This window comes from Triticum dicoccoides, chromosome 5B (genome assembly GCF_002162155.2).
Source record: "Triticum dicoccoides isolate Atlit2015 ecotype Zavitan chromosome 5B, WEW_v2.0, whole genome shotgun sequence".
In the NCBI taxonomy this organism is placed as follows: Eukaryota; Viridiplantae; Streptophyta; class Magnoliopsida; order Poales; family Poaceae; genus Triticum; species Triticum dicoccoides.
In genome coordinates this window covers 593,920,343-593,946,243 of record NC_041389.1, presented here as the reverse complement: position 1 = coordinate 593,946,243, position 25,901 = coordinate 593,920,343, and the positions used below count along the sequence as shown (strand labels likewise).

General features: G+C 44.7%; 3 protein-coding genes across 4 annotated transcripts; 2 read left to right on the top strand and 1 right to left on the bottom strand.

Annotated features, from left to right (window-relative positions):
* Positions 1-9,723: 9,723 nt before the first annotated feature.
* Positions 9,724-10,370, top strand: LOC119306259 (uclacyanin-2-like). The gene is made up of 2 exons (XM_037582529.1): positions 9,724-9,886; positions 9,966-10,370. The coding sequence occupies exons 1-2, from the start codon at positions 9,724-9,726 to the stop codon at positions 10,352-10,354; spliced, it is 552 nt and encodes a 183-aa protein (XP_037438426.1). The 3' UTR covers positions 10,355-10,370.
* A 5,625-nt stretch (positions 10,371-15,995) lies between these two features.
* Positions 15,996-16,975, top strand: LOC119306258 (early nodulin-like protein 1). Its single transcript, XM_037582528.1, has 2 exons — positions 15,996-16,326; positions 16,401-16,975. The coding sequence occupies exons 1-2, from the start codon at positions 16,155-16,157 to the stop codon at positions 16,793-16,795; spliced, it is 567 nt and encodes a 188-aa protein (XP_037438425.1). The 5' UTR covers positions 15,996-16,154; the 3' UTR covers positions 16,796-16,975.
* Positions 16,976-17,992: 1,017 nt separating this feature from the next.
* Positions 17,993-25,621, bottom strand: LOC119311880 (uncharacterized protein C630.12-like). 2 transcript variants are annotated; one of them, XM_037587591.1, is made up of 14 exons: positions 25,219-25,621; positions 24,936-24,974; positions 24,471-24,649; positions 23,724-23,859; positions 20,658-20,754; positions 20,221-20,283; positions 20,042-20,142; positions 19,765-19,799; positions 19,344-19,401; positions 19,204-19,278; positions 18,980-19,128; positions 18,614-18,874; positions 18,302-18,504; positions 17,993-18,212 (listed from the first exon to the last, which is right to left on the bottom strand). In XM_037587591.1, exons 1-14 carry the CDS (start codon positions 25,354-25,356, stop codon positions 18,169-18,171), a joined length of 1,578 nt encoding a protein of 525 aa, XP_037443488.1. In that variant the 5' UTR covers positions 25,357-25,621; the 3' UTR covers positions 17,993-18,168. The 2 variants fall into 2 exon arrangements, with proteins under 2 accessions (XP_037443488.1, XP_037443489.1); XM_037587592.1 differs by having other exon boundaries at positions 17,993-18,180; positions 18,270-18,504; positions 25,219-25,620.
* Positions 25,622-25,901: the final 280 nt, after the last annotated feature.

The window sequence follows — 25,901 nt, the reverse complement described above, 5'->3', positions numbered from 1 at the left end:
AATATCCAGTCTAGATATTAATTTTTTTCAAGCTGAAAATGGCTAGCCCAGCTATACTTTTTTTGAGGAATACCCAACCGAGGTCAACCTCTTATTCTTTGCCCCGCTGGGCTGCAAATCTTTCCTAGGAGGGATGCATTAGGCTTAACAAGAAAATGGGCTTTAAGAAATAATAAATGAGATGTAATTATAAAAACTGGGTTGTAACTATAAAAATGCACCAAACACGCAATTAGTTAAAAAGATATTTTTGGATTTTGAAAATTTTAATTTCATTACTTGTTGCGCCCGCAATATTTCGTTGGATTTTTATGTAATGCAAATTTATTTTGAAATTATATTTAATCTGATTAGAAATTTCAGGATAAAAACATTTCAGATCCCATCAAAATGTGGGAAATTTTATTGAATTCTGTTTTGAGCGGTTGGTTGAAATTATTAATCGTTGTCCTAGCTAGAAAATGGCCTGTAATTTTAAGAAGCTGTAAATGGGTTGTAGTAAATTTTAATTGAATTCAAAAATGGGTTGTACATTCTTACAAATCGCAAATAGGCTATATGTTCTCTGCCATACACTTGTGGGCCTACTAAGTTGACGCGTACGCAAGGCTTTGTCAACTTATAGTCAACACACAGTTCTAGGAGCAATGGTCGTTGGATGTCCATCCAACGGATGTCGTGCTTCTTCTTTAATCTCGAATATTCATGCTTCAGCCGCCCAAACCACCTTAGCAGTACCGCCTGCTACCGCCTCCCATGGCCGGCTGTGCTGCCACGCAGGCCTCACCGTCCCACCCTACTCCCATCGTCGTCCAGGCCCTTCCTCTACTCATCAACACCTCATTTTATTGTCCGATGATGGAAGCCTCATGCCGTAGCCAAACGAGTGAACCATCGTACTCCCCTCCGCGTGGGCATCCATTGTTGTGTCTTCATCAGCTCCAGGTCGTTCCCTTCCTAGGCCTCGACATCGTCCACTGTGTTAGTTCTCTCAACGCGGCGTGGTCAACTTTGTCAACAAATGACAACCATCAGAAGAGGCATGTACGTGGAGTGCCTGATAGTAGGGACCGACATGGCCCATGGTCGCACATGAGGAAGTCCCTCCTTATTATGCGAAGGAAATGATTTCTCCTCCTGACAGGTTTGAGCCACCAGCTACATCTTCGCACATAGGGAAGTGTTTGCTTTATTACGCGGAAAAAAGTTACCTCTCCATGATAGTTGGTATCCACCAACTTTATTATCATCCATTTCACGAAAATATAGATTGTACCAAAGATGCTAAATTGTTTTCTTTTTATTCTAACTCGAAAAAGAAGAAACTAAAAAAACCACAAAACATCTTCGCACGCAAGGAAGTGCCACCTTATTATGAGCAAAAAAATGATTTCCGCTGCTAGATGGGACCCATCAGATTTGGAGGCTGACTTGTGGGCCAACTTAGTCAAAACGATTCTAGATGCACTAACCATTTGATCTTAAATCACCATTTGTGTTGTGTCTTCGACCTCTGGTCTTCTTGCTCCAGCCGCCCAAACCAGGCCCGATGTACCACTTGCTCCAGCCTCCGTGGCCGGCTGTGTTGCCGCGCAGGCCTCATGGACCGATCATACTACAACTGGCCAGGCCTTCCCACCAGTGGCAGAGCTTGAGAAGGAAGCAATGGGGGTCCATGGGCTGAAGGGGGGCAAACATAATTTCTTTATGCCAATTTTACTGGAAAATTAAGACAAATATTAAGGCATATGTATATGTTTTCCTATGAGCTAGGGGGCATGGCCCAGGTTGGCCCCCAAGAAGCTCCGCCACTGCTTCCCTCTACTCACCCACACCCACTGTTATTCTTCGGGGACGACAGTCTTACGCCGCAGCCGAACCAGTGAACCCTTGTACTCCCCTCCGCATGGGCATCCACCCGCATTGTCTTCTCTGGCTCCTCGTCATTCCCTTCCTTGGCCTCTTCGTCGTCCATCGCCTTGATGCTCTCGACACCTCGTGGTCAACAAGGTCAATGAACGACAGCCATCAGAAGTGGACTTTAGGCTGTGAGGCCGACAGCTGGACCCACCAGCTACATCTTCAAACACAAGGAAGTGCCTCCTTATTACTCACAAAATAAAAATGATTCCTCCCCCTGACAGCCGGGACCAACCAGCTATATCTTCGCATGCAAGGAAGTGCATCCTTATCCTCCCTGACAGCTGGGACCCACCCGGTTGAAGCATACATAGCATTGTCGCGAACGTGTACATACATACTGGTCGATCGGTCTCTCTACAACGGTGAACCGTGGTCGAGCAAGCAGCGGCATGTGTAGTAGTAGAGCCCCCGACTTAGCATTTCAGGCAGTCCCTTCTAAGCCGTGTACACGTACGTACAACCACATGCCGAAAAATATGTCCACATACGTACATACGGGCGGGGTCTCAAACGCGTACTCGTGCATACGTACGGCTAGGGCTCATGTACATGGAGAGGCAACGGACGGCAGCAACGGTGTCCTCTTCATCGAGCAGCCAACCGGCTAGGTCGGAACGGAGAAACAGTGTCCTATTCATTGGGAGGCAACAAACTAGGTCAGAATGCGTCTTGTTTAAAGGGAGCCAACCGGCTTGGATGAAACAGCCGAAACGGGGTCTGGCGTACTGTAGTATGGAGGAAACGACCTTCTGTTCGACCGGCTACGGTCGAAATGACATCTTGTTCATCGAGAGAGGTGCGGCTTACCGCAAAATGAAGGAAACAAACTTGTGTTGGAGCGCTACGGGCAAAACGGGGAACCTGTTCATCGGGAGGGGTGTGGCGTACCGCAAAACGGAGGAAACAGACTTGTGTTGGAGTGCTACGGTCGAAAGGGGGTCCTGTTAATCGAAGGGGTGTGGCGTACCACAAAACGGGACTCCACGGGCTACTATTCACCCACCGCCGACTTGCTTCAGCCTCCACCTACACTGTTCATACACCGCGTCTTCCTCCTGCCTCCACCAGCTACTGTTCATCCAGCCCTTCACTGGGTCTTGTTCATCCACCCCCAACCAGCTCGGTTGTGGCGGCCTCCTCTCAGGGTCCTGTTCATCCAGCGGCAATGGCCCACTACTACCACCACGAAGTCCTGTTCATCCAACCCTCACCGGGAACTGTTCATCCAACCCAACCAGGTATGTCTCGACTCGTTCAACCAACCCCCATGTTCATTGTTCATCAAGAGGCAGCAGGTTCGATTAGCTTCAGTAAGCAGCAGCAGCAATCGATCGCTCGGGTTTAGTTAGCACTAGTAGCGAAGGAATCTCTCAACTTTAGTTAACAGCCAAGGGATCGATCGCTCAGGTTTAGTAATGTAGCTAGTGCAATCGCTCGGGTTCAATAAGCGAATGCCTCACTCGGGTTTAGTTAGAGCCCAACACCTCGCACACACGCGCGCACATGTATGAGAGAAACGCGCAATCCCTCCGTGCATCTCTTGTCCCCGACCACCCACCATAACCGGGAACTCCCTAAAATTTCCTCGCCCTCGCTTCTACCATGATTTTTTCCATCATGAACGGCCCAAAGAATGTCATGCAGCCGCGTCTCCGACCCGCCCAGGATGAAAAGCCCATTTTATGTCATGATTTTTTGTCATAGAAGTAGGATCCCACCAAATCTATGATGATACCGGGATTTGTCACAATTATCATCATAGAAGTGTCATAAGCATGCCAGGAAAAAACTTCGCTCGGCACGAAATGTCATGGATGTGTCTTTTTTAGTGCATATAACTCATATAACACTATATCGTCAACGAACCTTAAGCGTGCAGACCCTACGAGCTCGAGAACTATGTAGACATGACCGAGACACCTCTCCGGTCAATAACCAATAGTGGAGCCTGGATACCCATATTGGCTCGTACATATTCTACAAAGATCGTTATCGGTCGAACCTTATGACAACATATGTAACTCCCTTTGTCCATCGGTATGTTACTTGCCCGAGATTCGATCGTCGGTATCTTCATACCTAGTTCAATCTCATTACTGGCAAGTATCTTTACTCGTTCCATAATACACCATCTCATAACTAACTCCGTAGTCATTTGCTTGCAAGCTTATTATGATGTGTATTACCGAGAGGGCCCAGAGATACCTCTCCGGTAGTCTGAGTGACAAATCCCAATCTCGATCCGTGCCAACTCAACAAACACCTTTGGAGATAACTTTAGAGCATCTTTATGATCACCCAGTTACATTGTGATGTTTGAAAGCACACAAGGTATTCCTGCGATATTCGGGAGTTGCTTGATCTTATGGTCGAAGGAATATGTATTTGACATTAAGAAAGCAATAGCAATAAATTGAACGGTCATATGCTGAGCTAACGGATGGGTCTTGTCCATCACATTATTCTCCTAATGATGTGATCCCGTTATCAAATGACAACACGTGTCCATGGTTAGGAAACCTTAACCATCTTTGATCAACGAGCTAATCTAGTAGAGGCTTACTAGGGACACGATATTTGTTTATGTATCCACACATGTATTTAAGTTTCCGATCAATACAATTCTAGCATGAGTATTAAACCTTTATCATGAATAAGAAAATATAAAACAACAACTTTATTATTGCCTCTAGGGCATATTTCCTTCACCTATAGGTTCGGTAAAACATAGACATGAATGAAACCCCTTCTTTCAATGACCGATAGCGGAACCGAGGACGTCCATATCGATCCCTATGATTGCACGAATAACATTTGAGTGAACCTTTTGTTATCTTGTGATGTTCCCTTTCCTTCACGATACATTACAAAACCCGAGATGAGATGTCTCAGTATCCTCTTGAGTCATACACATGCTCATTATACCAGTCTCCTTGTTGATGTTTTTGTTCTTCTTTCTTGTTGACGTGTTTTTGCATCACCATGATGTAGTCACCTGTGTCTGAGCAGACTATGATGGATGACGTCACGGCGAGATGGCCCTAAGAATATCTCGAGCTACCATGTCCTTTGTCAAACTTTCGGATCGATCTGTAAGTTGTCGTTATGATCACCATGTTACACATGACGTTTGAGCAACACCAAAGCTCATCGTACGGTAAGAAGTGACTACGATACTCTCATGGTCTAAACAACTAAAACACACGTTAACACTGTGTGTTATAATAATTGACTTGTGACGATACCATCTCAAAGTATAACAGACAAGTTTGGGTCAATTCAATATGATCGTTCTTCTAACGTCATACTAAAGACATCCTAATATCTGGAAAATGTGATCACCAACAACACTTGAGCCAGTCTGAGAAAAGAGACCGGGAGTCTTATTTTACCGTTTATCATTCCACACGTGCATATGAGTTTTTCACTGAATCAAATATTCCAAGATCATAGCAGTTATAGTATAGAATATAAACTCTTAGTTATGAACACGGAAATATAATATTATTGTCTCTAGGGATATATACAACAAGATAATTACCACAATCCCAAATTTCAAAATATCAAATATATACAAACACATGCACATCGATCATCTTGGCCAAACAATTAGTGCACTAAAATACAAATTATTCGTATTTAAGAATACATAATACAAGCATAGTTAAAACTTAAATATTGTTCATAGTGCATAATTTATAAATTAAAAGCAAAGTTTACTGATTTCCAGTGTGGATCCACATACGTTCCACAAGATCATACAGAAGTTGCATATGGACATGTTGATCTTGCAGTTATCGATGCATCTCCAGAAAGTTGGCAATGTATTTTGCCTCTTGTTCCTGGAGGCGGAATTGAACACTAGGCTTCTCAAAATTATGAGTGCAAGCTACCCCTTCTCCCTAATCCTCGACAATCATGTTGTGCAAGATTACACAACATATCATGAGCTTGCCAAATCATTGTAGCTCCACAAACAACACCCTAATGAGCTTGAAGCACTCCAAATACCCTCGCCACATCCTTCCTAACCGTCTCTTACATTGTTGCAAAGTGGCTTTGTTTATTGCCTTGGGGATCAGATATGATCTTCACAAACACCGCCCACTCAGGATAGATACCATCAATAAGGTAGTACTTGTAACATCCCAATAATCATGTATAGTAATTCTAACCTAATGATGCCATGTCACCATGTTTGTTAAGCCAAATTGCCACTGGATAAATGTAAAGTCAAATTAAAATTCAAAATGCAAGTCAAATTATTATTTCTTCAAACTGTAAAACTAAATTATTCGCATTATTATATAAATTCCCTTGATCTTTTATCATGTTGAAATAAACATCATTTGACTCGCCAAATAGTCCCTAGAAAATCATAACGTGGTCCAACACAAAATATAATAGCCATTTCAAAATTAAAAGAATATAATAATTTGATCATCAAGGTCAGGGTTCCCATAGCCATCATTCCACGATGAATCCATCGGTGACCTGGAAGTGGTGACCAAAAAATGAGAAGCACAGACATTTCATCGAACATGTACAACAGGTATATACACGGGAGAGTTGGACGTACCAGGGGCAGCGTCCAGTGGCGGCGACCTTGACCGGTTGTGGCACAGTCGGCGATGGTGTGGGTTGGGGATGAAGGCGGAGCAATGATGACGACGAAACTCCGATGGCGGCTATGCGGGCGATGGAGAAAAGAGAAGAGGAGAGGGTTGGTCGGGCAAGCGGGGACGGATATGGGTGAATTGGTGCGGGCCCTTGCGATCAGTCCTACTTGGCGGGCGCATCCGGGTGTCTCTATATCCGCCCTAGATATAGGCCGGGTATGAAGAGTGTCGGTCAGTCCAGCCGTTTGGACCAGATTAGTCAAGTTCAATTGGGTGGCAATTTTTCGTTCGAAGAGTGACCGGGCAGCCCGTCTGAGTGTTTGTGGCAGGTACTGGTCCGGTTGTAGATACTCTTACATGGGACATAGTCAAAGTGGTGCTAGCCAGCGAGCACTGCATTAAATCAATCAAATGGTGGAGGGATACCCATATATTCAACCAATAACATCTAAATCATTTTTGGAAGCTCAGCCACGTTTTGTATCTTCTCTTCACCTGCGCCGATCTATCTACAAGATGGATTGCTTTGGGTTATATCTGCTAATATAATATATTGCATGGCGACGTTCGCGGGGGTGGATGGATGGCATCTTGACCGCGTGGGCGGTGAGTTGGCGGTGGATCTCCTCCGCGCTGAAGGCCTTCTCCCGCTGCACTTGGTGGCTTACGATCACGATCGTCGGCCCCGGTGCGTTCGCGGGGGCTGGTAGAGGTGACATTGGACCGGAGGAAACTCTGGATGACTCTTTCATCCCGATGGTGGCGACGACCATGGTCACCGTTCTCCTACTTGCAGGCGTCGTCGAGGTCCCTGCCCTCTACCCCGACCCCATGCCCAGGTGAAAACCCAAAATCTCCTTAGATTGGGTGGCGGCGGCACTGCATGTGTCGTACCCTTTTTGGAGGCGCCGCCTGGGGCATGTGGGTGCTCGGTTAGAGGAACTGCAGGCGGAGGGGATGGGACCAATGGCAGCAGATGGTGTTCGCGACGGAGGAGCGGCGTGGCATCTGGCACGTCGACATCGGCGAGTCTCAGCGGTATGGAGCATCGGGGTCTCGCCGGTGGGCGTGTGATGATGGACGAGCGCAGGATGGTGGCGTTGTCTGGCGTCGTGGTGGCGTCGACAGCAGCTAGACCGGGCAAGGTAGATGCAGCAGTACAACACTGAAGATGGATTGATGGCAGGTGGCTGCGGCAGCCTCATACCCGGCAGGCGTCCTGGTTGAGGAGTGCGTCGGACTGGTAGGTGCCCCATACCCGGCAGGCGTCCTGGTTGGGACCTAAGGTCTTAGATGTTAGGTTCGGCTGCGAGGTCTGTTTGGTATTAGGCCCAGACTATCAGCATCTCTTCATTAACTGGATAGGAGTAGTGACACATGTTACCAAAACGGTGGCTTTAGTCTTACTGTTGTATGACTTTCTAAGGTCATGTGTGAATAACTAATAAAGTGGTTGTATGCATCGTCCAGATGCAATGGTCGGGGGTCCTCCTCCTTTTCTATAATAATAATAATTATTATATATTGCACTAAATCAATCAAATGGTGGAGGAATAGCCATATATTCAACCAATAACATATAAATCGTTTTTGGAAGGTCATCCAAGTTTTGTATCTTCTCTTCACCAGCGTCGAGCTATCTAAGATAGATTGATTTTGGTTTATATCTGCTAATATAATATATTGCATTAAATCAGTCAAACGATGGAGGAATAGCCATATATCCAACAAATAACATCTAAATCGTTTTTGGAAGGTCATCCAGGTTTTGTATCTCTCTTCACCACCTACGATCCATCTACAAGATAGATTGTTTTTGGTTTATATCTCCTAATAATATAATATATATGCTTAATAATAAAGGGCTATTGCTTCTCGCGGTCCTTCATGGAAATTGCCTCCAAAGTTGTAAAATATTATCCACCAATGTCATCTATACGTGACAAAAAACATTTCACACGGGGCAATCCCCTGCCTGGGCGGCCTAGTTTTACAAAATATTTCTTTATTTTTTCTTTTTCTTTTCTGTTTTCGTTTCTTTCTACTTCAAAAAAGTTCCGAAGACAAAAAAATAAAAATCAGAAAATGGTTCTGGATTCAAAAAGTGTCCGTGATTTCATAACAATATGTTTGCTTATTCAAAAAATGTTCGAAATTTTGAAAACAAATGTTTGGGAAATAAAGAAATGTTTATGATTTTTTAAAAAGTTCGTATGTTAAAAAGTGTTAATGAAATTGAACAAAATTTTTCCAATTCAAAAAATGCTCATCAATGGAAAAATATCCTAAAAATCAAATATTGTTCGCGACTTACAAAATAGTTTATTCATTCATAAAATGTTCACTGATTCAAAAAATGATCATGCATTTCAAAAAATGTTGGTAAATTTCAGAAATTGTTTCACCAATTTTCAAAACAATATTTGACAATTGTAGAAATTTTCGCCGATTCAAGAAAATTGTTAAAAAAATGTTCATAAAATTTAAAAAATGTTTGCAAATAATATAAAATGTTCACGAATCCAAAAAAGTTCTTGATTTTAGAAAATGTTTAAAAAATTGTAAAAGTGATCATGAATTTGAAAAATATTCATGATTCCAAATATGTTTAGGAGTTTATTTTTTTCATGATTTCACGAAATTGAGAGCGATAGTTCTACTGCTAGTAGAATGTGACCATGGCTTTGTCATTGCAATGGACGGGCCCTTGTTGCTAGTATTGCATTAAATCAATCAAAGGGTGGTGGAATAGCCATATATTCAACCAATAATATGTAAATCATTTTTGGAAGGTCATCCATGTTTTGTACTCCATCCGTCCAAAAATACTTGTCATCATATAAATAAAACAGGATGTATCTAGTAGATACATCATGTTTTATTTATATGATGACAAGTATTTCCGGACGGAGGGAGTATCTTCTCTTCACCAACATCGATCTATCTACAAGATAGATTGATTTTGATTTATATCTGCTATGATATAATCTATGATCTTTGGTTTGTCCTATATGCACGTGTAGAAGCCGCACAAAGCACACCACACGCGACTTCGTTGGAGGCATTCCACCCTCCATTTTAAGACAGCAGCCACAGGCCATCCCCGCTCCGCTCGGCACGTTTCGTTTGAAACAAGCAACAACACACACCGAGGCCGCTCTCTTACTCGGAGGAGGGAGTGATGGGCAGTCGGCAGAGAGTGGTCGCCATGCTGCTGCTGCTGGCCGCGTGCGCGGCGACACCGGCGACGGCGGAGCACAGGATCTACATCAACTGGCTGGCCCACAGCAACTACTCGGACTGGGCCAAGAGCCACGGGCCCTTCTCCAAGGGAGACTATCTCGGCACGCACGCACAAGGAATCAACGTTTCTTTTTCTCTCGTGATTTCTCTGGTTGATACGCTTCGTTTCATCATGCGCAGTGTTCTACACGCCGGACAAGAAGCTGGATGTGGTGGAGGTGAACGAGCGCGGGTTCGACATGTGCGACCCCAGAAACCCCATCTACCGCTCCTCCGGCGGCCGTGATATCCCCATCCTGCTCAGCGAGGCCAAGGTCTACTACTTCATCTGCAGCGTCGGCAGGTACTGCCCCGACGGGATGCGCCTCGCCATCGAGGTCCATGACATGCCGCGGACGCCGGCCTCCGCACGCGACGACACGTCCGGCGCTGCAATGGTGGAGAGCAACATCACCTCACCGGCGCCTGGACCCCGAGCGAGCTCGGAGAGCGAGGGAGAGGGGCAGGCAGGAGGACGAAGCGACGATGCTGTTCATCTGTTCCGGAAAACAACAAGCACGTTGGGCTGAGGCCCGGCCTGTAAATTAGGCATTTAGCTGAAAATTAGGTACTCATATAACCAAAATCAAATGGTGTTCTCAAAAAAAATGAGACCTAATGGAATAAAAGAACAAGTTAAAAAGTGAAAATGGATTAATAATTTTATGTTGGTAACTCATTTGTGAGAGAAGACTAATTTAGAAATGAACATATAAACTATTCCATTGGTGCAACAAATATAAGATGATATGAGAAAAAATCGAGAGTGCACGGGAAATGCTTCCACATTTTAAAACATACTTCCTCCATCCGTAATTAGTTAACCCTCGAAGGATTTATTCAGTGTCTGCTTAGTACTCCCTCCATTTCACAACGTAGTGCGCACGCGTTTTCCAATATTCAAGTTTGACCATAAATTTAACTACCGAGACCGACCACGGCGGGAGCAAAAATTATATCACTGAATTCTTATTTTCGATATGAATTCGGTGATATAATTTTTGTCCCCGCCGCAGTCGGTCTTGTTGGTTAAATTTACGGTCAAATTTGAATCTCGAAGCGTGAGCGCACTATATTGTGGAATGAAGGGAGTATGAAAAACTACTTAGATACAATCGGTACAATCGGACAAATGGATAATGTTGGGATGAACCAAGAAAGTTTGGGTAGAGACGAATCTAAGTATTGGCTAGGTGAACGGCCCGAGAAAGGCAACAAAGCAAGTCAAGAGAATAGTTGAGACTTGGAGTGCGTGTAAAATACTTCAACTCTTTTATTAGCATGGAAATTATAAATTAAAACTATTTCAGAAGTGTTTATGTACGTAGATCGTGAGAACGGTGGGCTATAGAATTTACAAAAGAAGTCTTTAGGAAATGATACAATGTTCTGTTCGGAGATGTTCTTTTTTTCCTGAAAGAATTTGTAGCCGCCGTGCAAAATGTTTGATCTTTCGAACAATTGTTTCGTGCAAAATGTTTGATCTTTCCAACAATTGTTTCGTGCAAAATGTTTGATCTTTCGAACAACTGTTTTTGCACATACTAGCTTGTACAAAAAATCTTTGCTATGAACAGATGTTCCTCTATTTCAAGAAAAAAAATGTGGCATCATCACAAATGCTCTTGGAGAATTTCCCCACGACGTTAAAAATGGAGAACTTCTTTTTTAGTTTCAGATTAAGGCCTAGTTTGCGGCTTCCTAAATTATGTCACCCCTAACAAATTTATAATTCCTTATGAAAAATAGGCATGAAGAACAAGATTGGTCAATCAAAAAATATATGTGGAAAGGCTCAACATGGAGTAAGGTCAGAAACCAGGACTGGGCTGCGTATGGACTGGGCTGCGGTCTGGCCCGTAAATTAGGCCCACCCATGTAAACCAAATGATATTCTAAAAAGTTGTCCAAATCGAAAGTGGTGAAGCCTTAAAAAAATCAGAAGTGCAAAAAATATGGCAGACATGGGAGAACTACCATCTCACAGGTCACAGCAGCAGCTTGGGGAAGGGAATGCCACGACCAAGCAAGACACCAAGAAACATTCGGTGGATGCAATCGCTGGCAAGGCTGACAAGAAGAAGCATGGAAAGAAAGGGGGGTTGTTTGGATCACGCCCAGGCCAACCCTGTCGAAATCCGGCACGCCAATAATTTGGCAAACGATTTCGTCGCCACAATCTCGCCAACGCACGGGTGTAAAAGATGAAACTGAGCGACCAATAAATTGAGTTCAATCCAAACTTATGTCGCTGATTGCCAATGGGTAAACCTGAACATGTGAAGCAGAGATATGCTCTCCTGAATTCGACTTGGTGTGCTGCCATAGGGTTCAGGAACACAACAAAAACATGATGCAGAGTGGCAATGATCAATTATCTGATGCACATTTCGGTGCTTCATATCGGCTTCGCAAAGAGCAGATCCGACGTATAAGCCAACTCCACCGCGCGACTCCAAACGGACGTCCGTTTTGTCCGAATTCTGTCTGTTTGGGTAGGGTAATGGGATCGTGTCCGGATAGTTTTCGGGATGCGGTGGCCGTGCATCCAGCGTGCGGATGCATCCCGGCCGCATCTTGTCCGTGTGCACTTTTTTTTGCAAGTCCTTAAACTTTTTTTCGTCATTTATTTTTGATACATGGCAAATACATCATCACATTTTGACTAGTAAAGTAAGGCCAAAGAAAACAAGAACCACAAGAATACATTTGAGAAGATACCCAATTTCCATAACTGCTCCCTTGAGTTGGTTAGGGCCTTCTCGATGCACTCATTGTTGATCTGTGGAGGAGGCTCGACGTTGCATCCTCCTTTCTTCTTCAAGCCATAAGTCGACGTTGCTTCCTCACACGTAGTATCGTGCCTAGCCTCTAATCTAGCAACAAGTGCACTTGTCTCATCTACAGCCTCTAGGCTAGCTAAAAGTGCACGGACATGTACTAGATTTGATCTATCAATATATCGATGTACTTTTTTTCCCAATACCAAAACTTGCATCCATTCTACACAATAAAACTTAAAGTTAGCACAAGTAGTCTAATCCGAGAGCACAAACCGAAGCTAAAAAGAGCACATACCCCATCCTTTAAGCACTTGATGAACACCCATCCGGGATGCTCCGGCATTGTAGACACGCGGCGCACGACCATCCTTGGGCAATGGTCGCACTTGATGAGGGGCAACGGTGCGCCGATGAGCTTTTGGGCAAGCACCGAGCCCGGCCGACCGCCATTCGCGTATCTGCCGGCGGACCACCGACGGTGCAGATCCGAGCGGCTAGAGGACGAGCCACTGCCTGCATGTGGCCATGCGGCCCTGCCAGTGCCTTCCGACGAGGTGCCCGGCCAGTCCATGGCGCGGCCCGGCCTCCCACAACTGGGGAGCTCAAGACCGACCGGATCCGCCCCAAATCCGGCCGGCGGGTGCGCAAACCAGGTGGCCGTGGTGCGGTAGCTCGGCGGCGACGAGGGGAAGGGGCTGGGCGAGCGTGCGTCCGAGTTGCATGGCTGCAATGGCAGCGGCGGCGGCGGCAGCGAGGGGAAGAGTGAAGAAGAGTGGAGTGGGATGCGGCCGGAGGGAGGGAGGGGGGCAGATAGAAAAAGGCCCGTCCTGTGACACTGACGGGCGGGCCAGGGGAGGACACGCGCAGATGGCCGGCACGTTCGCGTGGTATCCGTTTCACCCCAAAAGCGGCGCAAACTTGGGCCGCGGATGGGTCGAAAGCGGACACAAAACGGACAAAAGTCCGTTTGCTCCCGTGCGCTGGGCCGCCCAGTTTGTCCGTTTTACCCCAAACGAACGGGCTCGGATAGGATGGGATCGCGCGGTAGAGTTGGCCTAACAGTCTACTAAATCGAAGTGATAGAGCTAGGCTTTGAGAAACTACTCAACGGTCAACCCAATCTTTGAACAGAAACATCATGTATAGAGGAACATTGAGCGCGGCGATAATGGAAACCGACTGAACTTCGGACGCCATGGCGTTTTTTCAGAGTACGAAGGATGGTAGGTACTCAACCGGAGGATGAACTGTTGTTTGATATATGGTTGGCTGTATTCGTGAATTTTGTAGAGAGGAGCAGAGGGGTACCTTGTGACAGCAATTGCATCAATCGTTCACGCACGTTATGCCCTACGACATGCACATCATTTAAGAACACAATGTGAGGTTGTTATCGTATCGCCGGTACATCATTCAGACCATCATTGTGAGAGCATCTACAGTCGGACTTTGCAAATCCAGCCCCTCAAACGTCTGCGGACGTGTCTGGGCGCGTCCGCGGACACTGCCGATCACGCCTCAAATAATGCAATCCACGTCCAGACACATCAATTATCATATCCCAAATCCATACAAACTCATGCAACTACGTCGACGCACACACATCGTCCGGCTGCTACATCACACTACACTAAACATGTCATCGAACTACCAAACTTTGGCATGTTTGGCTATGATGGAGATCATCCACGACTGGCGTTGCCCTTCCTGGTGCCCTTGCCGCGGAAGTACCGGTCCAAGATACAGTAGGGATCGAGCCAGATCTGCTCGTCCCCGGAGCTGTTCTCGTCGTCGTTGTCCTCCTTCTCCTCCTTCGGTGGCAGTCCGGCCATGACACGGACCGCCCGATTCTGCTCTCGGGTGAGGGCGGGCGTGTTCCTCCGCTGTCGTTTCTTCACAATGCGGGCGCGAATGCTTCCTTCTCTGCGGTCGCCGGCACCGTCGCATCAGCCGCCTCTGTTGCCGCCATTTTCGCCGCGATATAGACCTCAGCGACCCTTATCCCCTCCTTCCCACGGCGGGTTGCCCGTTCCCGTTGGGACTCATAGTCTGCCGACCGATGATGGGGAAGGAGAGATTGTTCGGCTGTCGAGACTGCGATGATCCAGCCCTAGAGGACCCGAGCGCCCGTTGAGCCGACGCAATGGAGTTGTGCCGGACAGATTCGTCCGTCGGTCGGGCTTGTCCTCGCGGGAGCGGCAGAGTGCAATGCGGACACCCTAGTCGACGGATCCGGACCGGTCGGAGTCAGATCTGCTACCCGCCATGCCGGATAAGGACGGAAATCGCTGGAGGTGAGCTCGGGTGGCGGAGGAAGTGGAGGGGAAAGGAGTGTGAAGTAGCTAGGGTTTGGTCCGGCAAGCGGATGAGGACGAATATATGTGGGGTAGAGTGGACCAACGTGGGCCTGGTCCGATGTGGCAGACGCGCCCGGGCGTGCCCGAGCGCCCCCATATCCGCCCCATATTTGGGCTGGATATGAGGGGTGCCGGTTAGCCCGGGCGTTTGAGGCCCGTTTGAGGCATTCGTCTGGGTCAAAAAATCATGACCAATTAGTGACCAGGCGGGCCGCCCGGATATTTGAGGAGGATTTGGGACGCCCGGGTGTAGATGCTCTCACGTGGTTGGTCAGTTCGAGCCAAGGTGGCCATTGAACGCGGCAAAGGGGAAGATCCTAAGTTTTGCTTCTTGTTCAACTTGTTTAAATCATTCATTCGCTCATATGTAGCCCGCACGGCCGCACGCGTTGCTGTAATGTACCACACGATAGAGGGATGGATGAAACTAAAGGGGCAGTATGAGACGACATGATCCGTTGATGAATTATTTGTTGGACATCCGGTTAATCTCGTTGAATTTGAGACATTATTGTACTAGACTTATTTGCATGCTATGTATGGATGATTTTTGCTATTTTCTATCTGAACTTTCATGAATATCAGTCGGTTTGCATGAATGTCGTCCGCTTAGTTTGAACCGTGGTTTAAATGAATGCGGACAATGTTCGATGGCGGTCTTCGTTATCAGTATCTGTGGACTGATCCCTCTGTCCGAAGACGGATGCGAGAGAAAAATTCTGGATTTGGAGATGCCATTACATGTTCATATTCAAAGCGGTGCTAGCTAGCGGGCACGCAACTGCATGAAATAAATTAATCAGGCGGTGGAGAAATAGTCATACCAATAACATCGAAAACCGTTTTGTTGTGTAGTCCATCTACAATATGGATGATATGTTGTGTAATGAATCAAACGGCGGAGGCGTTGGTAATCTATCTAGATCTATCCTGTGGATAGATCGGCGTTGGTCTAGATAGATTGCTTTTGGTTTATATCTGCTAATATATGATCTTTATGTATGCACGTGTAGAAGCCACACAAACACAAAGCACGCCACACGCGTCCTCGTTGGACGCATCCCACCCTCCATTTTAAGACAGCAGCCACGGCCACAACCATAACCCCATTCCCGCTCCGCTCAGCACGTTTCGTTTGGAGCAAGCAACAACACACCCCGAGGCCGCTCTCTGACTCGGAGGAGGGGGTGATGGGCTGCCGGCAGACAGTGGTGGCCGCGCTGTTGCTGGCGGCAGCGCTGGCCGCGTGCGCGGCGACACCGGCGACGGCTGAGCGCAGGGTCTACATCGATTGGATGCCCCGCCATAACTTCTCCGGCTGGGCCAAGCTCAATGGGCCCTTCTACAAGGGCGACTACCTCGGTACGTACAAGGATCGACGTTTCTTTTTCTCCCGTGGTTTCTCCGGCTGACTCAATCTGTGTCATCGTGCGCAGCGTTCTATCACCCGGACAAGAAGTTGGACGTGGTGGAGGTGGACAAACGCGGGTTCGACGTGTGCGACACTGGAAACCCTATCCACCGCTACCCCGGCGGCGGTACTCGCCGCGGCACTACCTTCGTCCTGCTCAGCGAGGCCAAGTTCTACTACTTCACCTGCAGCGTCCGCTATTTCTGCCCTGCCGGGATGCGCCTCGACATCCCGGTCCAGGAAAGGCGGCGCGACGACACGCCCGGCACCGCCATGGTGGAGAGCAGCGCCACCTCACCGGTGCCTGGACCCCGAGGGAACTCGGAGGGCGAGAGAGATGTGCAGGGACGAGGACGAAGCGACGATGGAGTACAAGGAACAAAATGGGCAGACATGGAGTCCTCCAGGCCCGGCCCTTAAATTAGGCGTCTCGTTGAAAAGATACTCATACTCATATGGACCAAAGTTCAAATGATGTTCTCAAGTAAATAGACCAAATGAAAATAAGAGAACAAATTAAAAGGTGCAAAATGGATCGTTTTATGTTGGTAACTCATTTCATGAGAAAGAACAATAATTTAAGAATGAATGTACAAAACATTCCATCAGTGTAACAAGTATAAGATGATACAAGAATAAAATGCAAGTGCACTGGAAATACTTCGGTACTTTTAAAACATACGTAGTTGAGACTTAAGAGTGCGCATGAAATACTTCAACTCCTTTATTAGAATGCAAATTAACACCATTTCAGAAATGTATGTACATAGCTCGTGAGAATGGTGGGCCGTAAAATTTACAAGATACACGTCCTTCAGAAAAATGATACTACAATGTTTTGTTCAGAAATGATTATTTTCTGAAAGAATCTGTAGCTGCCGTGTAAAATGTTGATATTCCGAACATCCTTGCACGAAAAATCTTTGCTATGAACAGACATCCCTCTATTTAAGAAAAAAAAATGTGATATCAGTAATGCTCTTGAAGAAATTTCCCCATGAGGTTAAAAATAGAAAAAAAATGTTTTGAGGTTCAAATTAAGGCCAGTTTGCGGTTTTCTAAATTATGTTACCCCTAACATAATTATAATTTCTTATGAAAAATAGACATGAAAACTGAAAAGGATTAATCAATCAAAAATATATGTGGAAAGGCTCATTCGTTGTCATATAATCCACCATAATGTGAAACCAATATGAAACTTGTTGATTTATGTTTGTTTCCTGTAGAGAAGGACAAAAAAGAGAGACATGGAGTCAAGGTCGGATCCACACACGAGCTGGGCTGCGGTCTGGCCCATAAATTAGGTTCACCGAATGTAAAGGAAAAGGGGACGAAATGGAAATAAGGTAAGAAATCAAAGGTGGAAAAGCCCTAAAAAAATAAGAAGCATCGAAATGAGTTCAATCCAAATGTATGTCGCTGGTTGCCGATGGGCAAACCTGAACATGTAAAGCAGAGAGATGCTCTCCTGAATTCGACTTGGTGTGCTGCCATAGGGTTCAGGAACACAACAAAAACATGATGCAGAGTGGCAATGATCAATTATCTGATGCACATTTCGGTGCTTCATATAGGCTTTGCAAGAGCAGATCCGGCGTATAACAGTCTACTAAATACGTAGCAATTATAGAGCTAGGCTTTTTTTTTTTGCGGGGGAAAGCATATCATTTAATCAACCAGGGCCTTACAATCGTTTGAAATAATAATACTAACCTCCTTTGGGGAGTTTGCTAACCAACAAGCAGTGCGTTGGTGACTACGACATAGAGCTAGGCTTTGAGAAGCTACTCTCAACGGTCAACCCAATCCTTAAACAGAAGCATCATGTATAGAGGAACATTCAGCACGGCGATAATGGCAACCGACTGAGAAGCTACTCTCAACGGTCAACCCAATCCTTAAACAGAAGCATCATGTATAGAGGAACATTCAGCACGGCGATAATGGCAACCGACTGAACAACACGGAACAGCCTCTGGAGGACCGTCCTTATTTTCCATTTGCTCGGGCGAGGCGCCTTCCCTCCATCTTCAGGCGGCGTTTCAGATCCCATCTCAACATGAACAGATGATGAATCAGGTTCCTGTTGGTGCTTTCTCGCAGTTGGCCTTGCCACAACATTTCCTCTGCCATGAATATTAGAGATCTTTCAGTTATTATTAGTAGAAGCACCAGGCAAGTTTCCGTTCGACAAAGTACCTAAAAGCATTACCCAAAACAAAAATACACACATACCGTCCTGTAGCTTTGGAGTCTGAGTTTGTGATGGGGGGCCTTGCCACTGCTTTTTTAACCAGGTGCATGGATCCCTCTGCATCCCAAACCATTTCATATTCGCCATCTTCCGCGTCATCTTTTTCTTTGCTTCTTGGAAACAGGTCAGCACCCACCGAACTCATGAAGCTCACAAATGTGTTCACGTAGGGAAGAGAGCTTAGACCATTTGTTGGCCAAAACATCAGCAGAAGGACGGTAACCACAAACTGAAAGATATACCTGCAGAAACAGCAGGCACAAACAAACTTGTCAGACAATTCAGTTGTAGTACATCTCTTGCAATATAAGCAAAAGAATCAGCAGGTGCCTGCTATAAAGCATTACCACATATAGATATGAGTTTGTTTAGGCAGGAAGCAAAGATTCGTCAGAACCTCCTGACTAGAATCAGTAGAATTTCGGGGCCCAGCAGATAGCAGCATAAAAGATGGATACAGATTTCCTTGCTGCCAGCTTATTGTCCCAAGGGTGTGCTGTTGTGGCATTAACAGCGCTTAGATGCAACGCATGGTACATGCAGCAACAAGATAACTTAAAACTTATGTTACCTCCATTACTGGCCCAAAAGGAGTGGAGTGGACAACTGTGCACTGGTCGTGGTCATGCCCTGAGAGCACAAGAATCTGAAGACAAGTCAAGATATTTTCAGATGTGACTCAAATCTCCAGAAATTGCAAAAGAAGCTTACCGGCTTCAGCAACCCTAGCAAAAGATCGGAAGTCTGTTTACTTAGATAATTCTGATACCTGCATAAAAAACTTGCGTTAATTGTATATGGCTTTGCCCTATGTTGACATATGGAGAAACTTCGGTTAGGCAGCGATTTGGACTGGTTTAACCAGAAGTAATTTCCAAGAGAACACATAGGGCAACACTCAACCAAGAAATTTTGAAAGAACTTTGGTTGCGCAGCTAATCACATTAGCAAATCTTTTACCAAGAAGAATGTCGACAAGGAGTTCCCAAAACAAACTAATACTTGAGTGAGTTCAGTGACATGTACCAGACAGAGAGTTCAATGATTCTAAGTTTACCAGTCAAATTGTCACAAAGTTTACATGCTATGGTAGTCAAAAGCAGAAAACAACAATACTTGAGGAAGGACATACTTGATTCCTTGGTCCATAGGAGCACTATATATCCTCTGGAAATGTAAGAGAATAGAATCAATCAGCTAGAAAAATATGTGGTTGGTCGAATTGCTTGCAGAAATTCAAATACAAACGTGTTGCAACTTGCAGAATAAATTAGTGCATAGACTGGGGCACTGATGCTACATATGACACAGACTTATCTTCATTGTATATGAACAAAAAGCATAGGTAAGGTATAGAAATTCCTTTTTACTTTTAGTTAGCAGAGGAAAAACACTTTGAGAGAACATACCTGATTTATAGCAGGTGAAGAACGATGTGGGCCACACGGAGTATTGTCAGGTCGGTACAGGGGAATGTGCGTTAGTAGAATCTTTGGATTTGATTCATTACCTTAAACAAGATGTAAAAGTAGTCAATTCTCTGATAGTAACTGCAACACTATGCATAATCATCTATTCAGTGCCATACCAGATGATAGTGTTTTGATGAACTCCCAAGAAGAGGACCTTTCTTTGCTCTGTTTGGCTCCTCCTGAACAGATACTAACAGTTCTTTAGCTATACAAAGCAGAAGCATGAAAGGAAAAAAAAAAAGGCAGCCCAATGCATGTAGCTCCCGCTTGCACAGGGTCCGGGGAAGGGTCCGACCACTTTGGGTCTATTGTACGCAGCCTTTCCCTACATTTCTGTAAGAGGCTGTTTCCAGGACTTGAACTGGTGACCACATGGTCACAAGGCAGCAGCTTTTACCACTGCGCCAAGAAGCATGAAAGGAAACTACAAAACAATTTACTCTTATTCAAGAACCAAAATCTGGATTCTATTGCGCTACTGATGTACGATTCCTTTCTAGTGCAGTTCACTGTAGCACATACAATATAAAACTATGGAGGCGTTGTAGCATACCATCAAGAGTTTGAGCATCAACAACAACAAAGTCCACCTTCCCAGACAAAAAATGGAAGTTTCTAGGTCCAAATTCTTTTTCGTATCGACTGATAACCTGCAAGAAAAGAATAGCAAACTTGTAAGTTGTAGTATACCAAAAAATTTATATTCTCATATATTCTATGCAGTCACAGTAATGTTACTATATAAATTTGAGGAAAAACTGTAGGCCCAAGATATAACATATTAATATAGAAACAACATTTACAAGAGACAGAGACCAGGAATGTACAGACAACTATTTACAAGCCAGCAATCTAGGCAAATCAAAAGTTATGAAAGAGAATCAGTGCAGTTTCAAAGAAAATTCATATACTACTACTTAAATCTAAAAGATAAAAAGAGGGACTTCTTTTTAATAGAGATGAACCCAAGACTATGGTTAGGGACATTGTCAAAAGTTTGAGCGTTCCATTGTTTCCAAATGTGCCATGTTTGACATGATGAAAATATCCATGCAGGTCATTTTGAAAAGTATTAAGTCCATGGATCATTTTCTACTCCAGAATTGTAGTTGCCACCCACTATAAGTCAAGCTTATGCTCGCAGGCAAGGCTGAAAGGCAATCAATGAATAGGTGAACTCACTTTTCATGCGTGCCATTGTTGCTAATAGCGCAGAAAGAGTCTTTCAACATGTTGATGTTTCCGTTGGATGAGTACATCTCGGATGTTTAAATGAGCACTCAGAAATGTGTTGTTGTGAATGACGCAAGAAGTGTCTACAAAAATGTTGATGTTCCTTCAGATGAGGATGTCTCTGGTGTTAGACAATCACTTAAGTAATAAAGAAAAAACGTCCAGCTTCAGAGCACACTTGCATTTTCAGATCATCACAGGTTAGCGGGTAGCCTGAGTTGCAAAACATATGCATCTTTGCCGGACTTTCCAATTGGTATTTCTTGAAGCTTGTCAAGCTTCTTCATAACTATAAATATCAGGTGGAAAGCCTTGTATACAAAATATGATTATCTGTAATTTCAGTCAAAACATGTTGTCTGTAAACCTAAATTTGAGAAATAATTCCAGGTCAAACGAGGCAGACTGAGTGTCTTGAAAAGTATGCTCATAACATTTCTTGAAGCTCGTCAAACTACTACATCAGTCAAATGTATCTATATCAAATATGTTTATCTATGTAGTTCCAGTTACGTATGTGGACAGTAAATCCAAATTTGAGAAATAATTGCAAGTTAAAAAAAGCAACAAAAAAAGTAAATGCCTTCAGGTAACTATACAGTAAAGACACTAAGAGCAAAGAGGACAAACATGAATAGGGTGCAATAGCATGTTATGAACACCCATTCAACAAAACCAAAAACCCACCAAGAGCAATTACTAAAAAATGATGATCCAATACAAAAAGCTCACAACACTTGTAGCAAAATAAGAAAAATACTGATCATTGACTTATGTCCTTGATGAGAGCGCAAATTCATGCCAAAAATCACTGAGAGCAAGAGGTTGCACCATGTCTGAGGGTGTGGGTAACCAAAAAATGAGGAACAGTGAAAATAATCTTCATCTTGAGGTGGGCTAGTTTTATCTAGAGGTTGATAACTGATATATCAGTGCACGGCCATAAACTTCTTACAGGACCATCCAGTAAAAGAACATCATAACCATGCATCGATAAACTGAGTAAATTACACAAAATCACAATGTTGTGGATACTTGTAATCACACACATGCACCGTGAAATAGCTAAAATTCTTCACGGTTGCGTGATTATTTTCCTTGTTCAAAGCAGCGATCTAAGACTCTCTATTAAAGCTGTTGTTTATGCTCTGTAGCACTGTCCCCAAAATACTAAGGCCCTGTTCTGATCTCCTCCCACTCCACGCTTCACAAAATTCTGGAGCGAAGCAGAGCCGAACGATTTTGCTGCTGGAAGCTAGCTTTGGGAAGCTTTGGGCGATTAAAGTGCAAAAAACTGGAGCGAGGTCGGCCCAGCTCCACCAAATCAAAAAGATGAAGTTCGCTGATATTACGGCCGATGTGCCACCGCTTAAGAAAACGGTTCGCTCTTTCCCTCGGAAAGAAAACGGTTCGCTCTACCTCTTATGTAACCTTTCCTCTCTCCCTCTAAATGGGCTGGTTTCAGCCGGCCCAAATGCCACCGAACAGGCCAGATCTTGGTCTAGTTGGGCTGCCAGCCAATGGATCGCTTGAAGAAGCTATCGATCGAGCAGAACGGATTGAGATCGCCAGGCAGAGCGAGAAGCTGGCATGAGAAGCTGGTTATGTGAAGTTTTGTGAAGTTGGAGAAGATCAGAACAGGCCCTAAGCTGCACATATCTCCAAAAGTGAAAAACAAACAACATGGACTTACTTTGCCAATCCCCGATACGAAAACAGATTCAATACATGATTGGTTTAATTTATTTCTGTTGTGTACTACGGCTAGGGAGAGGCTCTCACCCCTGGAGGGAAGATAGAATAACTATTGTTCTAATTCTTGCTTGCTTTATTCCTCATTTATGGGGTCCTCCTTATGCAGGGGGCTAGCAATCCAATCTAAGTAACAAATCATAGATCTTATCTCTAATTAGATTAAGGCCAAAGCTAAGAGATATCTTCCTAGTTTTACAGATAGACTACCTAACATAGAGATTGGGAATCGCATCCCATAAATGGAAGCTTCCATGGTGGGGCATGTACTTCCATACATAACATCACACCCCTCCTTGGCATGCAGCTCATCCTTGAGCTGCTAGGGGGTGGCCACATTTACCGTCCAAGGAAGCACCAAACTGAAGATAATACATGACGTAGCTGCATCCCTCAATAATTTTAGGAGACATGCCGCGCTCCAAAACTTCCGTTCAGCAGCTTGGGGGAAAAGGTTGGAATTTTTGCGTCGGAGAATTGAATCCGTGAACAAGGCAAAGATTATTAGCTGGCGATGGCAAGCAACTCATCCGTGGAAACAATATTTTCATAAAGGGAACAATCACTTAAGATTTGAGAAAAATGTAAATATACAAATGGAAGTTACAAGAAGTAGGCAATGATAGTCAATCACCTCAGGATGAACTGAGTGAAAAGCTGAGTAACCAATATCATGATTTCCTGAAAGATAGTAGACTGGGACATGTGGACTTGTCCTCTGTTCGCTCATGCTGAATATATGCTTAAATCGGAATAGAGAATCCTGCCACCTGAAAAGTTTTCAACATAAATTAGGAAGAAAAAAAAAAGATGAAGTGGAACCTTTTTTTTTGCGGGTAGATAAAGTGGAACCTAGAACCCTTTGATGATTTTGTGGGAGATATGGCATAACTTGTAAACCACAATGGCAACAAGAAAGGCAAAGTGGTACAACAACAACAATAAAGCCTTTAGTCCCAAACAAGTTGGGGTAGGCTAGAGGTAAAACCCATAGGATCCCGCGACCAACTCATGGTTCTATCTCGTATGTCATCCTTCCGGAAAGGTAAAGTGGTAAAAGCAATGAATTGGAATGCAGAGAACGAGGACTGGAAGTTTCCATCTATTCATTTATGAGACACTTGAGATGAAATATAATTATCACAGATATAGGACCATTAAGGTGTCTTGCAAATTGTTTTTCCTGTTGACATACCTTATTGCATATTCAGTCATATCAGTTCATATAACACCATCATCCTCTAAAGCACATACAAACAAATAATTGTGGTTTCTAACCAACAATGTACGGAACGACCAGCTGGCATCAGATGGAATGTTGAAAAAGCAAACTTGTTGCCACATTTATAAGGCAAAAAAGAATTCAGCACCCGTGCCTTACTCTTCATCCAATATATATGCGCCCCCATCAAAATAGTCACCGAGAAATAAGACGACATCAGGCTTGAACGGCAATATCACAGACTGGAAGGATCTTCTCATGTTCAAATCTGTGAAGAACTCTGCAGCTTGCAGTGCAACTGAGCTTGCTGGTAGACCAAGGGAGGTGCTGTCCATAAGCTACAAGGGAAAAACCTTTCAGAAGGGAGCAACATATACTCGAAGATATTTTGTACTATGTACTACTCCCTCCGTTCCTAAATATTTGTCTTTCTAGAGATTTCAAATGGACTACCACATACGGATGTATATAGACATATTTTAGAGTGTAGATTCACTCATTTTGCTCCGTATGTAGTCACTTGTGAAAATCTCTAGAAAGACAAATATTTAGGAACAGAGGGAGTAGTACTACTTTGGGTTTATAGGCACAATTGCATGATGTAGTGTTAGAAGGGAAACTGACCTGTGGATCAGCAATGACGGCAACCTTGACATGGTTACTCTGCACAACAAACGGAATACGATAATAAGGTAAAGCTGCAAACTTGGGCTGGTGTCAAATAATGAGCGGTAGAAATGGAAGTTTCACTGCCTAGCATGACTTGGACGAGATGAAGGTCGAATTAGCATTTTCGTCAGGATTGGGAGGGCTCCAAGCTGCTAGAGATGCTCTTACCCCGTCCCAATCCAGACTCTCAAAACAGCAACTGAATCTCTAAACCGAATCGACGGCATTTATTACTGACCGGCGATGGGGAGGAAGAGGATGCGGATGGCCAGGAGCAGGAGAGGTGGGCGGCCCAGTAGGCGCCCATCTCGCCGTAGAGCAGCGCGGCCACCCACGCCGCGCACAGGAGCAGAGTCAACCGCGTCGCGCTCTGCATCTTCCCCCGGCGAGGTGGCTTACTGCACCACGGCCCACTGGAGGGGGAGCAGCGCCGTTGCAGTCGAGATCTGAAGCTCCACCCTCCGGCTCTGTGAGACCCCAGCAGGGATCTCGCGGTAGCAATGGCGATTCTAGGGTTCTAGAGAGGAATTGGGGTGACTTGGTCAAGAAGGGCCGAGAGAACAGAGAGAATACGTGAGATGCGGAGGTCAACTCGTTCGATAATTGTGCCGATGTCACGCTGGTTTTGAGAAAATCACACGAATAACCTTTTTTATTCGGAAAAACTAGTCCTTCAACTTACTGGCGTGCAGTGCGTAAGGGCAACTCTAGCGGCGGGACCCATTTTGCTTCATTCGTGTCTGTTTCTATCTGTCTCTAGCATATCCGGTAAACCGCTATCTTGCAAATTTAGTTTGCAGTATTTCATAAATAAAATTTGCAGGATGACAAACGGATCAGCAAAATACATCTCATAAACAGTGTGTCAGAGTTCTTACTTAATTTTCAAACTAATAGTTTACGTCAACATAGTCCATACAA

Excerpts from the sequence above, each read along its gene's own strand:
- LOC119306259 (XM_037582529.1), top strand. The coding sequence starts at position 9,724 with ATGGGCAGTCGGCAGAGAGTGGTCGCCATGCTGCTGCTGCTGGCCGCG. Across the intron at positions 9,887-9,965 it reads CTCCAAGGGAGACTATCTCG|TGTTCTACACGCCGGACAAG; the intron begins GCACGCACGCAC and ends CATCATGCGCAG.
- LOC119306258 (XM_037582528.1), top strand. The coding sequence starts at position 16,155 with ATGGGCTGCCGGCAGACAGTGGTGGCCGCGCTGTTGCTGGCGGCAGCG. Across the intron at positions 16,327-16,400 it reads CTACAAGGGCGACTACCTCG|CGTTCTATCACCCGGACAAG; the intron begins GTACGTACAAGG and ends CATCGTGCGCAG.
- LOC119311880 (XM_037587591.1), bottom strand. The coding sequence starts at position 25,356 with ATGCAGAGCGCGACGCGGTTGACTCTGCTCCTGTGCGCGGCGTGGGTG. Across the intron at positions 19,800-20,041 it reads CTTCACCTGCTATAAATCAG|AGGATATATAGTGCTCCTAT; the intron begins GTATGTTCTCTC and ends TTACATTTCCAG. Across the intron at positions 19,279-19,343 it reads TGCTAGGGTTGCTGAAGCCG|ATTCTTGTGCTCTCAGGGCA; the intron begins GTAAGCTTCTTT and ends ACTTGTCTTCAG.